We start from the raw sequence: 12,666 nt of genomic DNA, 5'->3' as shown, positions 1-12,666 counted from the left end.
TCCAGATCTACCTTCATGCCAGGATGAGGCACTCAAATGAGACTTTAGTGGAGGCTGACTAACAAAGTTTTTCTCAAAGTCAAGTTACTGCTGCTTTGCAATCTAATACATCTTTCAAGGTTTACTTACTTGCTGTTTGTGTTTTAAAAAGAAATCATAATTTTATGAGAACATTTATTTCAATATGGATTTTCAACTGAGATAATACCTACAATAGATATAAATGACCTGCAATTTCTTAAGCACAAGAAACTTCCAGACTATAACTCCTACCAATAAAGATATCCTCCTGTGTGATTTAGTAGAAAAGTTCTAGGGAATTGTATGAGATAGATGAAGTCTAGTAAGTTACCAAAGACCCAAAGAGTTTAAGTGACTTGTGTGGGCTCCCACAGCTAATAAGTGTGGTAGAGGAGGGACTGGAACCAGTCTTTCTGATGCTGAATTCAGCAATGTATTCATTAATCTATTTTGTCATTCCAGCTGTAACTAAGTCTTCATGACTCTCTTAGCAAAGATGTTGGAGTGGTTTGCCATTTCCTTCTCCATCTCATTATACAGATGAAGAACTGAGGCAAATAGAGTTAAGTGACTTGCTCAGGATCACATAAGTATCTGAGGCTAGATTTGAGCTCAGGAAGATGAGTCTTCCTGGATCCCCGCTTGGCACTCTATCTACTGCACCACTTAGCTATCCTACTTTATGCCTCTACCATACAATAGATACTGGGAATTTAAGGGTGAGGCACAGAATTTAACAGCTATTTGCTTTTAAGGGGATGTATAGATCATAGATAGGAAAAGAGCTCTACAGCTAAGAGGAGCCTCAAAAGTCATATAGCCTAATAATTTTGGATATGGAAAATGAAATTCAGAAAACTTAATTGATTTGTCCAAGATCACACAGTCAGAAAGTGCACAGATACAGGATTCAAGACTGTCTTTTGCCTCCAATTCCGGAACTCCTTCCATAGCACCAAGCTGTTTTTCTTCCCCCTTTTATATAGCCAAGTAAAGGAAAATAACAATATGAAAACTAAAGAGAAGCCAAAATCTTTGGGGAAATTATGTGGTTTTTCCCATTAGAGAGTCACGGGGAGGGACAATTAGGTGGTAGCCCAGAAGAAAGAAATAAACAGCTTCCAGCAGTAAGTATGTATGTCTTTCAAAAAGAAATTTGATTAGCTGCAAGGCAGGGAGAAAGCCAAGGTAAAGTTTGGACAAATCATTCCTGCACACACCCCACCCCCTACACCCACACCCACACACAGTAACTCAATAATATATATTTACTGAATTAAATCCTCTAATTTAAGTGTCATTATTCTCTCTTCATCATCTCTTGATCCTAACATTACAATGAAGCAGACACAGAACAGAACTGAGAATGATTGCAGGAAGGAGTTCTTGTTCTTCCACAAGGGGGGAGATCTTGGGCAAGAGAATTAACTTCTTGGTGACTTAGTTTTTTCAGCAATAAAATAAGGAGAGTTATTAATAATGCTCTTGATAGTTCATGTTTAAATAGTGCTTTAAAGTCACAGGATCATACAATTTAGAGCTAGAAGGAAACTTCAAAGTCAAGTTTGTTCTACAGATGAAAAGAATGAGACCCAGAGTGATAATGTGGCCCACATGTCGGAAATATTCCTTATTCCAAATCAAATTTTCCTAACACTCCGCCTCACCGTATTTACAAAGCATTTTCTGTTAAACATAAAGCCCTATTAAGGACAAACAAGATAGGAAAGATGTACAGCTCTGTTTGTGTTCACTTTATTTCAATTTCAAATACAATCAACAGCCTCTCCTTTCTCTTTTACAATGTACAACAAAAAGGGACAATGCTTAGAACAGATGTTATAACTATTACTAATTTAGAAACCATTTAAAAACTGAAAACAGGAAAAAGTGCATGAATGTGACTTGCCTTCACAGTTCAGTTCACCCAAACCTAAGAGTCTCCTTTTAATACAAAAGAATTCTTCCAATCTCTAATTTGCAACACACTTTGGTCTGCAACACTCAGAATTTTTAAATGTGTGCTGCTGTTTTGTCCTTATTTTACTTAGCATTTCTATTTGTTAAAGGTGGAACAGTTTCCTTTACAGTCCGGTTAACTTTGACAAGTATCCATTACCTTTGAACTCATTAATCATTTAAGCCTAATCAGTCCTCACCTAAGACTTAGCTACCTTCCCACAAGTGTATAAAATTGTCTATTTCTTCCAAAGAAAATATGTTAATGATTTTCCTTTCCTTTCCCACCACCTTACAGTTGAACAATCTGTCAAAATAATATCAACTTACACAATCAGAAGAAACAACAAGGAGAGGGGCAAATACTACTTCTGAAGAATAGATGCCTTAAAGCATTCATTGTTAGGCTGCAAATAATCAACAATCTTCACTTTGGCCTCTAGTGCATTCTTTAGTCCTAAATAAAATATGTAACTTGGATGTCATGAAAAATTTGACCCTTTTTTCCCCACCTTTTTCCAAAACAAACAAATCTTGGTTTATTTGATGAGAAAAAATGGGGTTAATCTGATAACAAAACACAGTCTGTAACTGAAAGCTCCTTTTTGGCTCCTAATTCTTCCCCTAATGCTGACAGTTGGCAAAGATTCTAGATAAATGATTATAACTCTCAATGAGAAATACCTTTTTTTTTTTGTAGCAGATGCACGTGAAGCTTAAAACCAGGTACTGGGAAACAGGCAACTTCCTTATGAACAGCCCAAGCTACAATTCAATCACAATTTCCTCCCCTCCATCGCTACAAAACCTTCTGGGTCCTAGAACCCTACCTTTTTTTTTTTAACTCTTTCTTGCCTGAGAGTCAAAACCTGAAGAATAAAAAATACACCTGTTAGACACTGAATATCCTGATCATCAAATAGCAGTCACCCTCTAAAAATCATTGTAACTACTTGCTATTGTGTGTTGATGTTACTGATGTGATATGTTAACACGAAAGAAAATGCTGAGTAATGTCAAAAAAGCTATTATGTCCCACCTTTCAAATGGTACAAAAGGGTTAATTGACAAGCTAGAGGAGGAATTTAAAGCCCAGTATCTTTCTTCTCACTTAGGTTCTGAGGAAACGACCGAAAAGCAGGGTGCAATTTGGCTTTGTATATTGGAATCAAAGAATCTATTAGGATCCAATCTTTATTGCTCGATAGGTAAAATACCAGGGAACTATGACAAGTACAGGATCATAGCTTCAAGATATAATAAAATGGCAAAATATGATACAATTGAACTTTTAGCCATAGTTTGTCAAATCATGTTCCAAGGAATCCCAAGGTTTTCCTTGAAAGCATAGAGACAATGGACACACTGTGCTTCCTACATCACCTCTAGCCCCATCCTAATAATAATAGAATAATAATATTTATTTCGTGTTTTTTTGCAAAGCATTTTACTTATACCATCCCATTTGAGTCTTACAACAATCAAATATTATTATCATCATTTACAGATGAGAAAATTGAAACACAAAGAGGTCATCACTTGCTCAGGGTAGCAAAGTTAGTAATTGTCAGAGGTGGGGTACACCTTTTAAACAGTCAAGATTCAAAGTTAGCGTAAGTGTTCCACTTATTCAAAATGGTTGAAAATTCTTGCTTCAGATTACTTTCCATTGTGTCTGTTTACAAAGGAATAATTGACCCTGTTCCCTATATGCCTAATATTTTGTGATTTTCTTCCCCCTTCTTTTGACTTAGTGCATAAATTAAACATTGAAACAAACCATGTTAATTTCTTTCCATTACTTCTAGGACAGCAATTGCTCTTTGATCCAATAATAGAAAAATGAAAGTCTGTCATGCCACTAACATTCAAGATAGGAGGGGCAGCTAGATGGCGCAGTGCATAGAGCACCGGCCCTGGATTCAGGAGGACATGAGTTCAAATATGACCTCAGACACGTAACACTTACTTAGCTATGTGAGCCTGGGCAAGTCACTTTAAACCCATTGCCTGGGGGGGGGACCCCGAAACCCCCACCCCAACATTCAATACAGGACCCATGCATTTAAGACATAGTTGAGTTTATAAGATAATGCCTGCAAGGACAGTAAAAAACGATCTATTATTTTAGTTTACTCCTTTATCCTTTGATGTCTCTGAGAAGTAATTTAGATTTTATTTTAACAACCAGACTACGGCCTAGCACTCAGGTCTGCCTTGGTTATTTGTTATACCAACTATCAAAATGTTCTAGGTAGAACATACCAATAAAATCAAAACAAAATCACTAAGTGTTAACATTATTTCTAATCCCCACGAGTGGCACTAAAAAGCCTTGGGAGCAGGAGTTAGAGTGTGTGTGGGGGGCAATCCAGGGCACATCAAGTTTTGAAATTGATTTCATTAAACATTAATATTAATTAATTTATATTCATTAACCTGAATACCCTCAGACACCTATTTAAAGGATTAGTGAGGTAGTGAAACTAGTCAAACTTGCTCCTAGTCCTCTGCCCGACACATGAGAACTTGTTTGGCAGGAAGGGATGACGATGAGGAACTTACTTGTGATAAACACGGAAACACTCCAAGAGGAAAGACATTAAACAAAAAAAAGCAAACACGCCTTTCAGGGGCTGGTCCTTCGTTGCGTCCCGTAGGACATTCTCTACGCTGGAGAGTGACGTCTTAACGTAAGGTAAAACCCACTCCAGCCATGAGGATGGGGCAGGCGCGCCCGTACGTGACTGCCTGGCGCATGCCCAAAGCGTCTCCTCTCACTCAGCTTCCCTTAAGGCCTTTAAAAAAGTAATATACCTCTACTGCTTTTCAAGGGACTTAAAACGTTTGATTTCTTCCTTGAACAACCGGAGTTACTCACTCCCTTCAGGATTTAAGACAGACGTGCCGCCCTCAGGGGGAGGGGTGGTGGTATTACTTCGGCTTAAAGTCACAGGAACCCTTTCGGTCCTTTTCACCTCCTGCTATCAGAAGGCCAGAAGTGAGCCTTACCCCCCGTGGTGCCAAGAGGCATTCCAATGCCCGCGGCTTAGAGGCTGAGGTGCCCTCTGCGGGAGTGCCTCCCTGAATGCAGCGGCTTCCTTCTGCAGCACCTGAAGGATCACTGACCTGTCGTCACACCCCCAACTCCCAATCCTCCATCCACGCTGGTTTGGTTTGCCAAGAATAGAATCGATTTTCCGTATCAATGATTCTATTCTCAGTCTGGGGCAGCAAACAGCATTCTGGAGGAATGTGCAAAATCAGCAGTCCCCGCCTCGAATCCCTCCCTAGTCCGCCAGAAGCAGTCAGTTATCTAAACGTACTTCTGGGGTGGGGGAGTAGGAGGTGGTTAAATGATCATAAGATAAGGTAGTTAGTAAAAAGAATCACAGCCTTGTCGGCCACAACTTTTCACTCTTCCGTCCATGGATGTAATGTTAATACTTTCCTCCAGAGAATATCTCTAATATTAATAATACTTTAAATAGTAATAGTTGACATTTGTATACCTGCTTACCATGTGCCAGGCATTTTGCAGATACAGTATTTACAGTATTACCTCATTTGACCCTTACTACAATTCTGGAAAGTAGGTATTATTATCATCATCATTTTATAGAGGAGGAAATTGAAGCAAATAGAGATTAAATGACTTGCCCAAGGTCGAACGGCTAAGTAAGCTTCTGAGGTTTGATTTGAACTCAGGTCTTTCTGACTCCAGGCCAAGTGCTTTATCCACTGAGCCATCTAATTTCCCCGCTATATATGTATGTATATATGTGCACATATATACATACACACACATACATATATATGCAAAGAGTTTTTCATACATATCTAGTGGGAGTCTTACGACAATAGTATATATACTGGGGGGGGGGACAGGACAGGATGAAGTTAGGCACTGTGCCAAGTCAGAAAGATTTGTTTTCCTGACTTTAAATCTGGTCTCAGACACTTACTAGCTGTGTGACACTGCACAAGACACAAACCTGCGTGCCTCAGTTCCTCATCTGTAAAATGAGCTGGAGAAGGGAATAATGGCAAACCACTCCAGTATCTTTTGGCAAGCAAACCCCAAATGGGGTCACAAAGGGTCAGAGGACAGGAGTGAAAAAAAATGAACTAAAAATTAAAGCCCCAAAGAGGATTTTTGTATTTGATCGAGGAGGTAAGAGGGAGATAATTGTTATTTAAATGGAGTGGGTGGAGGGGTGAAATGGTGAGACCCAACCTGAGTGGACTGGAGTGGGGAAGAAACTAGGCTGGGAGAGACCGAGAATTCCTAGAGAGCAGGAACTGTTTTTGGTTTTTGGCCTTTCTGTGTAGTCTCATCGATTTATCACCATGCCTAGGGCACAAGAGGTGCTTGATAAATGCTTATTGACTTGATAGCTGGCATTTATATAGCCCTTTAACGTTTTGCAAAGTTTTTTCATACACACCTAGGAGTCTCTTGACAATAATGGTAACCAACATTTATTTACTTGGCACTATGAGTCGGGCATTGTGGTAAGGGTTTAACAGATAATCATCTCATTTGATCCTCACAACAATCTTCAGAGTTAACTGCTGTTATCATACCCATTTTACAGTGAGGAAAATAAGGCAGATGGCGGTTAAGTGACTCGTCCAGGGTCCCACTTGTAGTCAGTGTCTGAGTCTGAATTTGAACTCACGTCTTCCTAACTTCAGGCCCCTTAGGTTTCTTTTTGTTTTTTTGGCTAGGCAATGGGGTTAAAGTGACTTGGCCAGGGTCACGCAGCTGGTAATTGTCAAGTGTTTGAGACGATTTGAAATCAGGTCCTCCGATTCCAGGGCCGGTACTAGGTTTTTAAGTGCAAACAAGAGCACAGGGTGTATGTGTGCGTATACACGTGCACATACATACATATCTATGGTAGGTTTGACTTACACACACACGCACACATATATTAGGTCTTTATTGACTATACTGTAATATATGCACACAAAGTAGGTCTTTATTGAGCTGCATCAGGTTTCTATCTAAAGTGCAATCAAGACCATAGCCCATTTAATATGTTGTTGCCTGTATTAAATGAGGGCGGGGGCTGTCTTTTTTCCCTTTTTGTCCCCTTAGCTCTTTGCGCAGCGTCAGACACATGATAGGTGCTTAATAAAATGTTTACTGATTAACTACTTCGGTACTCTTTACTTTTCCCGCCCTTAGTTAGCCCTTACCACTAGGACACAGTTGGGAGCGTAATGACTTCTTGGTCAGCCCCTCGAACAGACTGAGCATGCGCCCAGAGGTGATGGACACGCGCGCGCGGCGCAGGCGTGGGGCGGCCTTCCTTGGGCGAGCCAGGGGCGGGGCAGCGCAGCTCCTGGGTTCAGCGGCGCAGGGGTCATCTCGCGCGCGGGCCTCCTCGCTATGCTTTGGGGGATGAGGCACGGCAGGGTGGCGGCCGCAGCGGCAGTCGGGGGCCAGGGTGGGCTGCGCCTACCTTTATGGGGCCCGGGATGGCGGGGGACGACGACGAAGAGCTTCCTGCGGAGCTTCGACACCATCAGTGGGGCCAGCAACCAGCAGCCGCCTCCCAAGGCCAACTCTTACCGCGACACTGTGCGGCTGCCGAAGACCAGCATGCCCATGAAGCTGGTGGGCCGCCAGCAGGCCGACATGGAGCTGGAGATCCAGCAGGTGAGCGGCCCCCCGGGGGGCGGGAGGGGAGGGGGAGAGGGAGGCGCGGCTTCCTCCGCAGTGTGACCTCGGGTAAGTCCCCTAACCTCTCTGCGCCCCAGGGTCCGAGTTCGCCGTGACCTAGCGCTTTGCCACGATGATCTCATTTGGTTCCCACAGTAATCTTGGGAAGTAGGGGCTATTATTATCCCCACTTTCGGAGTGGAGTAACTGAGGCTACTGTACTGTTAAGCTGTGTTTACTCTTCGTGACCCCATTTGGGGTTTTTTGGGCAGAGATAGTGGAGTGGTTTTCTTCTCCAGCCCATTTTGCAGATGAGGAAACTGAGGAGACAAGTAAGGGACTTGTCTAGGGTCACACAGCTAGTCAGTGTCTGGGCTCATATTTGAACTCAGGTCTTCCGGACTCCCCACTGGGCTCTTACCTACTGCACCACCTAGCTGGCCTATGTGTCCCATGCCTATGACCCTCGCTGGGTTGTTTTGATGATCAAATCAGGTAACGCATATAATGTTTAGGAATTGTCAGCAGTTAGGATTATCATCTGTTAGCTCTTCGATGAAGAAGTCCTTGAGAACCTTGAGAGGCAGAAGTAGGATTACTTTAGGATCTGTTGCCTGAGCTCCTGGGATTGGTTGATAGTGATTTGTAGGAAAAAAAAGTTCAGAAAACTGACTAACTGGATGGTAGAGGATGTTGAAGGGAAGTTAGGGATATTTGGAGTATGATTATGCCATCCATTATGGTTAGATCCCTTTAGAAGTCTGGTAATATCTATGGACCCTTTCTCTGAATGGTGTTATATTCATAAAATAAAGTACATAGGATTATAAAAGAAATTAATTGTATCAAAAGAACTATACAAGGTTTTTAGAAAATTGTTATAACATAAAAAACTACTATTTATATAGTTCTTTAAGATTAGCAGTACTCATTAACTCATTTTATCCTCACAACCACTCTGAGAGATAGATGTTGTTATTCCCATTGAAGAAACTGAGGCACAGTGGGACTGAAAGCCAGTAAGTAACTGAGGCAGGATTTGAACTCAGGTCTTTGTGACCTGAAAATAAGAAACCTGGAGGTTCATTTCAGTAGTCGACCAGTAGATTCCTTGTGTTTCTGTCTGCCTTCTTCTACATTACAGTTTTCTTTTAAGATTTCTTGAAATATGATATCTAGGGGCTCTAGGCTCTTTTGTTGTTGTTTTTCATGGCATTCAGGTAGTCCAATGATTCTCAATTTTTTTCCTCAGTCTGTTTTTTCTATGAGATACCTTAATTTTTTTTTCTATTTTTTTTCTTTCAGTCTTTTGACTTAGTTTCATTATTTCTTATTGTCCCACGGAGTCATTGGCTTCTTTTTGGATCATTCTAACTTTCATAGAGTTTGTTGCTTGGACAAGGTTCCATACTTCTTGTTCCAAGTTATTCCTTTTTCACTTTTTTTCCATAGCTCTTATTTCCTTTCCAGTTTTCCCCCCAGCACTTTTTTTTTTGTTGATTAAAAATCATGTTCTAACTTTTAAAAAATCTTTCTCCATCTTTTCCAGGAATTCTAGTTGAATTTCTGCCCAGGCTGTGTTTTTCTTTGAGACTTTGCTTGTAGGTATTTCAGAGTCATTCTCTTCTGGGTTCTCCGTCACCATAATAGTGTTTTATGGTGGGATTCTTTTTGTTGTTGTTGTTCATTCTTCTAGATTTCTTCCTGATTTGGATTTGATGTTAGAGGCATGTTCTGTGCAATTCTAGAGGGAGAGTGTAGGCCGGTCTTATTGATGCTTTCTTGGGGTATTAAGTATTGTTATTGTAGAATTTCAGGAACACCTCAGGCTGGGGACCTACAGTCTTTTTATTGCCCCCAAAGCGGTCTGATCCAGGTCAGAGTCTAATTGTTGCCTCCTTGGTCTGAGCTCTGCAGTTTCTTGACCTGGGTTTGGATCTAAGCAGTAGTATTTTTGGGTTTTTTTTGTTTTTTACTACATTATTGCCAGGTTTAATGTAACTGTTATTCCCATTTCTGCCCTGCAAAACTAAGCAAATGCCTCCATCAAAATTACACTGTAAAATATAAGTAGTTCTAGAGGAAATGTTGGCACCAGCTGCATTTAAAAAAAAGTTTTAAGTCATAATAGAAAAAATACAAGGACAATTTCTCCCTTCCTTCCATCCTTCCTTCTGTACTTCCTTTCATTCTTTGCTTTTTGGTGAGGCAGTCTGGATTAAGTGACTTGCCCAGGGTCACACAGCTGGTAAGTGTGTCTGAGGTCACATTTTTACTCAGGTACTGCTGACTCCAAAGCCAGAGCTCTGTCCACTGAGCCACCTAGCTGCCCCAACAATTAATTTCTTAATGCATTTTAGAAGAGACTGAGAAGTAGGATGCTAAGTCTTTGGATCTTCCAGATACAGGCAGTTCAGCAAACAAATGCCAGACATAGGTACCTCCTTTACATATAAATGAGCACAAATGCATTAACACTTTTTCCTAATAGCCAATCTCATTCTAGTGGGCTACTTTTCATTCCCCACCTCTCCAGAGCCCCTCTACACCCAGTTTCAGGGTCCACAGCAACAAGATAAATCAGGAAACAAGGGGAAAAAAAAGTTAGAAGAAGGAAGGAAAACATTATTCTGTGGCTGCTATTTAGAACAGCACTTGTGCTCATCTTCCTCACTGGATACTTCATCCCTGTTGATCACCACTCCTTTCAACTTGAATTCTTGTTCTAGGAATCACCACTAGTGGCTTGGAGCTTCAGAATTCAGGTGGAAAAAGGGAATTATTATTGCCAGGGATATGACTAATGAGGTATGGATTTTTTTATTTGTTTTTTGGTGAAGCATTTGGGGTTAAGTGACTTGCTTAGGGTCACACAGCTAGTAAGTGTCAAGTGTCTGGTCTGAGATCAGCTTTGAACTCAGGTCCTCCTGACTCCACTATCCACTGCTACCTAGCTGCCCCTATGAGGTATATTTTTACCACTGTAAGCTAGCATCCAAAACGTGTTTTCCCATAGATACACTGTTATAAATAGTAATTAGGTTCCATAGTTTAACCCATTCTGGGTTAGGTAGACTTCTGTTATCTAGTCTAAGAATTTAATCACCATTTATGACATTGTTTCTACATAAAAATGATTTCCTCCTTTCAAACTGACTTCCAAAATCCTAGAACATAGCCTGTTAGTTAAATGGTATTGTCTATACTTTGCAGGCTTATAGGAAACATCAACCTTATCTTGGCTATAAAGCAATCCCAAAATCAGGGAATCCTCAAGAGGTAGTAAAATCTTTGACTAGCAAATCCCATATGCCATTTCCCCTTAATTTGCCATACTAAGTAGGGAGTGTTTAACAGCAATTTCCTATAGGCATTTCAATATTGAGGAAAATGGGTGCATATTAATACAAGATGTCAGTTTGCTAAATATTCTGAGTAGAACAATATTTCCAGAATTTGGTGCTCGTCTTGTAGATATCCATCATGAAACCATGAAACTTTATCTGCCCTAACTGCATGGTAATAACAGATGTTCCAAAGTGCAAGAGGTATGGAATAGTAAAATATAGTGTTATTTAGTCTGACTGAGGAACATTTCCCTAAATGGATCAAAGGGACATGATTCTATAGTTAAATGTGATTAGAATAGCTTCAAGAAAATTGTAGTGTATTATCTCCACTTGAAAAACTATTTTATCCACTGATCTAGTTAATTTCCATATCAGATACTTCCAGTTTACTAGGCAGATTGCAGAGATTTCCCCAAAATGAGTAATCACTCATACAAGGGAATTTTCTGTTTACTCTTTAGTATACCTAAGTAATTTAGGTGTTGTCAATGGTAAAGTCATCAGCAGTTTGTGAAGCTGGTATTTGAACAGCATTAAAAATGGCTCTTTAAATATTGTCTAAAATGTTTGTTTTGAAGAGCTAAAGGTTTTCAGTGATTTGCTATCTTCCATCAACTCATTACAGTAAAAAAAAGTCTTGGAAAAATATGAATAACCAAAATATCAGAAAGAAATTGGATAGGTTAATAAGGCCTTTACAAAAGACTGGAAGGCCCCACTCTCCCCTTTAGAAAAGAATTGTGGTTTGTGAAAGTAGTATGTATATACAACTGCTGAACTGCAGAGGCAGTGAAAGGCATTTAAGGCTTATGAGAATGAAAGGGAGAAATTATTCACTTTAAAAATCAGTATATAAGAGATCCAGCTTACTCTCTTATGTAAGGTAGGGTTTTTAATCTAAGATCAGGCCAGGGGCTTCTAGCTGATAGAAGGTACAGGTGATATTGGAAAATCAGAATGCAAAAATCTGCTGTTAAGAATAGGTCTACAAGCAAGGGAAAAGGGAAAATTGGCTTGACTGATAAGCACTTGCGAGAGTTCAACTGAAGTCCAAATACCCCTTTCAAGTTGTAGCTTAGTGAGTCTTTCCCTGGCTTTTGTGGGAAAGAGGTAAAAAAGCCTCATAGGATGTTTGTAGAACAGGGCATCATGGAGGCAAACTTAAAAGGACACAGACAGATTTGATACCCGTTTTCTCAGATGTTAGTAGTGCCCCCAGAAAAGGTAAAGGTCCTGTATCATCACTCTATAATGTAAGGACTGTGTGAGCTAAATGATCCATTACCTTTCTGAAATGCAAATTGTATCCCTTTTCCAGACAAGGGAGGGGGAGCATTCCTCTGGCAGCTGTCCAACACATCATTCACATGGGTTTTTAGTGTCTTAGTGACACTGTCAGTGGCTACTGCTGCAGGACCATCTCTAGATGTACATTTTGCCCACCAAAACACAGATATTCCTAGTACCCATGAAGATTCTGCTCTTTCCCTGTTTTCTTTCACTCCATCAAAGACTCTCATATTTGGAACTAATTCTTGGATGCAAACCTGGAGAATTCCTTATTGCTCTCATAAGCTTTGGTTTCTCTATTCCCTGAAAGGCTCTGTGTCCCCTGGTCCTGTGTAGCCCTAGCTGTTTGTTTCTAGAAGACAAGTTTGAGCAATG

At 40.4% G+C, this 12,666-nt stretch overlaps 2 protein-coding genes across 6 annotated transcripts in view; one reads left to right on the top strand and one right to left on the bottom strand.

Moving 5' to 3' along the window:
• The window catches only part of BPNT1 (3'(2'), 5'-bisphosphate nucleotidase 1), a 40,658-nt gene extending 35,456 nt beyond the window's left edge, over positions 1–5,202 (bottom strand). The window contains exon 1 of one of the 5 annotated variants that reach the window (XM_020982244.2): positions 5,110–5,202. Coding sequence is in view for 1 of the 5 variants with exons in the window: in XM_020982241.2 (XP_020837900.1) it covers position 4,546 (1 nt within the window). In the remaining 4 variants the exon portion in view is untranslated. Of the gene's footprint in view, positions 1–2,664; positions 2,769–4,545; positions 4,660–5,109 lie in introns of those variants that run through there. The other 4 variants (XM_020982241.2, XM_078156307.1, XM_078156308.1 and 1 more) reach the window with 4 other exon arrangements.
• A 2,094-nt stretch (positions 5,203–7,296) lies between these two features.
• IARS2 (isoleucyl-tRNA synthetase 2, mitochondrial) overlaps positions 7,297–12,666 on the top strand; it is a 79,425-nt gene continuing 74,055 nt past the window's right edge. Inside the window, exon 1 of the mRNA XM_020982239.2 lies at positions 7,297–7,648. Within this exon, the coding sequence (XP_020837898.1) occupies positions 7,379–7,648 (270 nt within the window). The 5' untranslated portion in view covers positions 7,297–7,378. The remainder of the gene's footprint in view (positions 7,649–12,666) is intronic.

The sequence above is a fragment of the Phascolarctos cinereus genome, unplaced genomic scaffold, assembly GCF_003287225.1.
Source record: "Phascolarctos cinereus isolate Bilbo 61053 unplaced genomic scaffold, phaCin_HiC Scaffold_5;HRSCAF=322, whole genome shotgun sequence".
Lineage (NCBI taxonomy): Eukaryota > Metazoa > Chordata > Mammalia > Diprotodontia > Phascolarctidae > Phascolarctos > Phascolarctos cinereus.
This window is presented reverse-complemented; position numbering and strand designations above follow the sequence as displayed.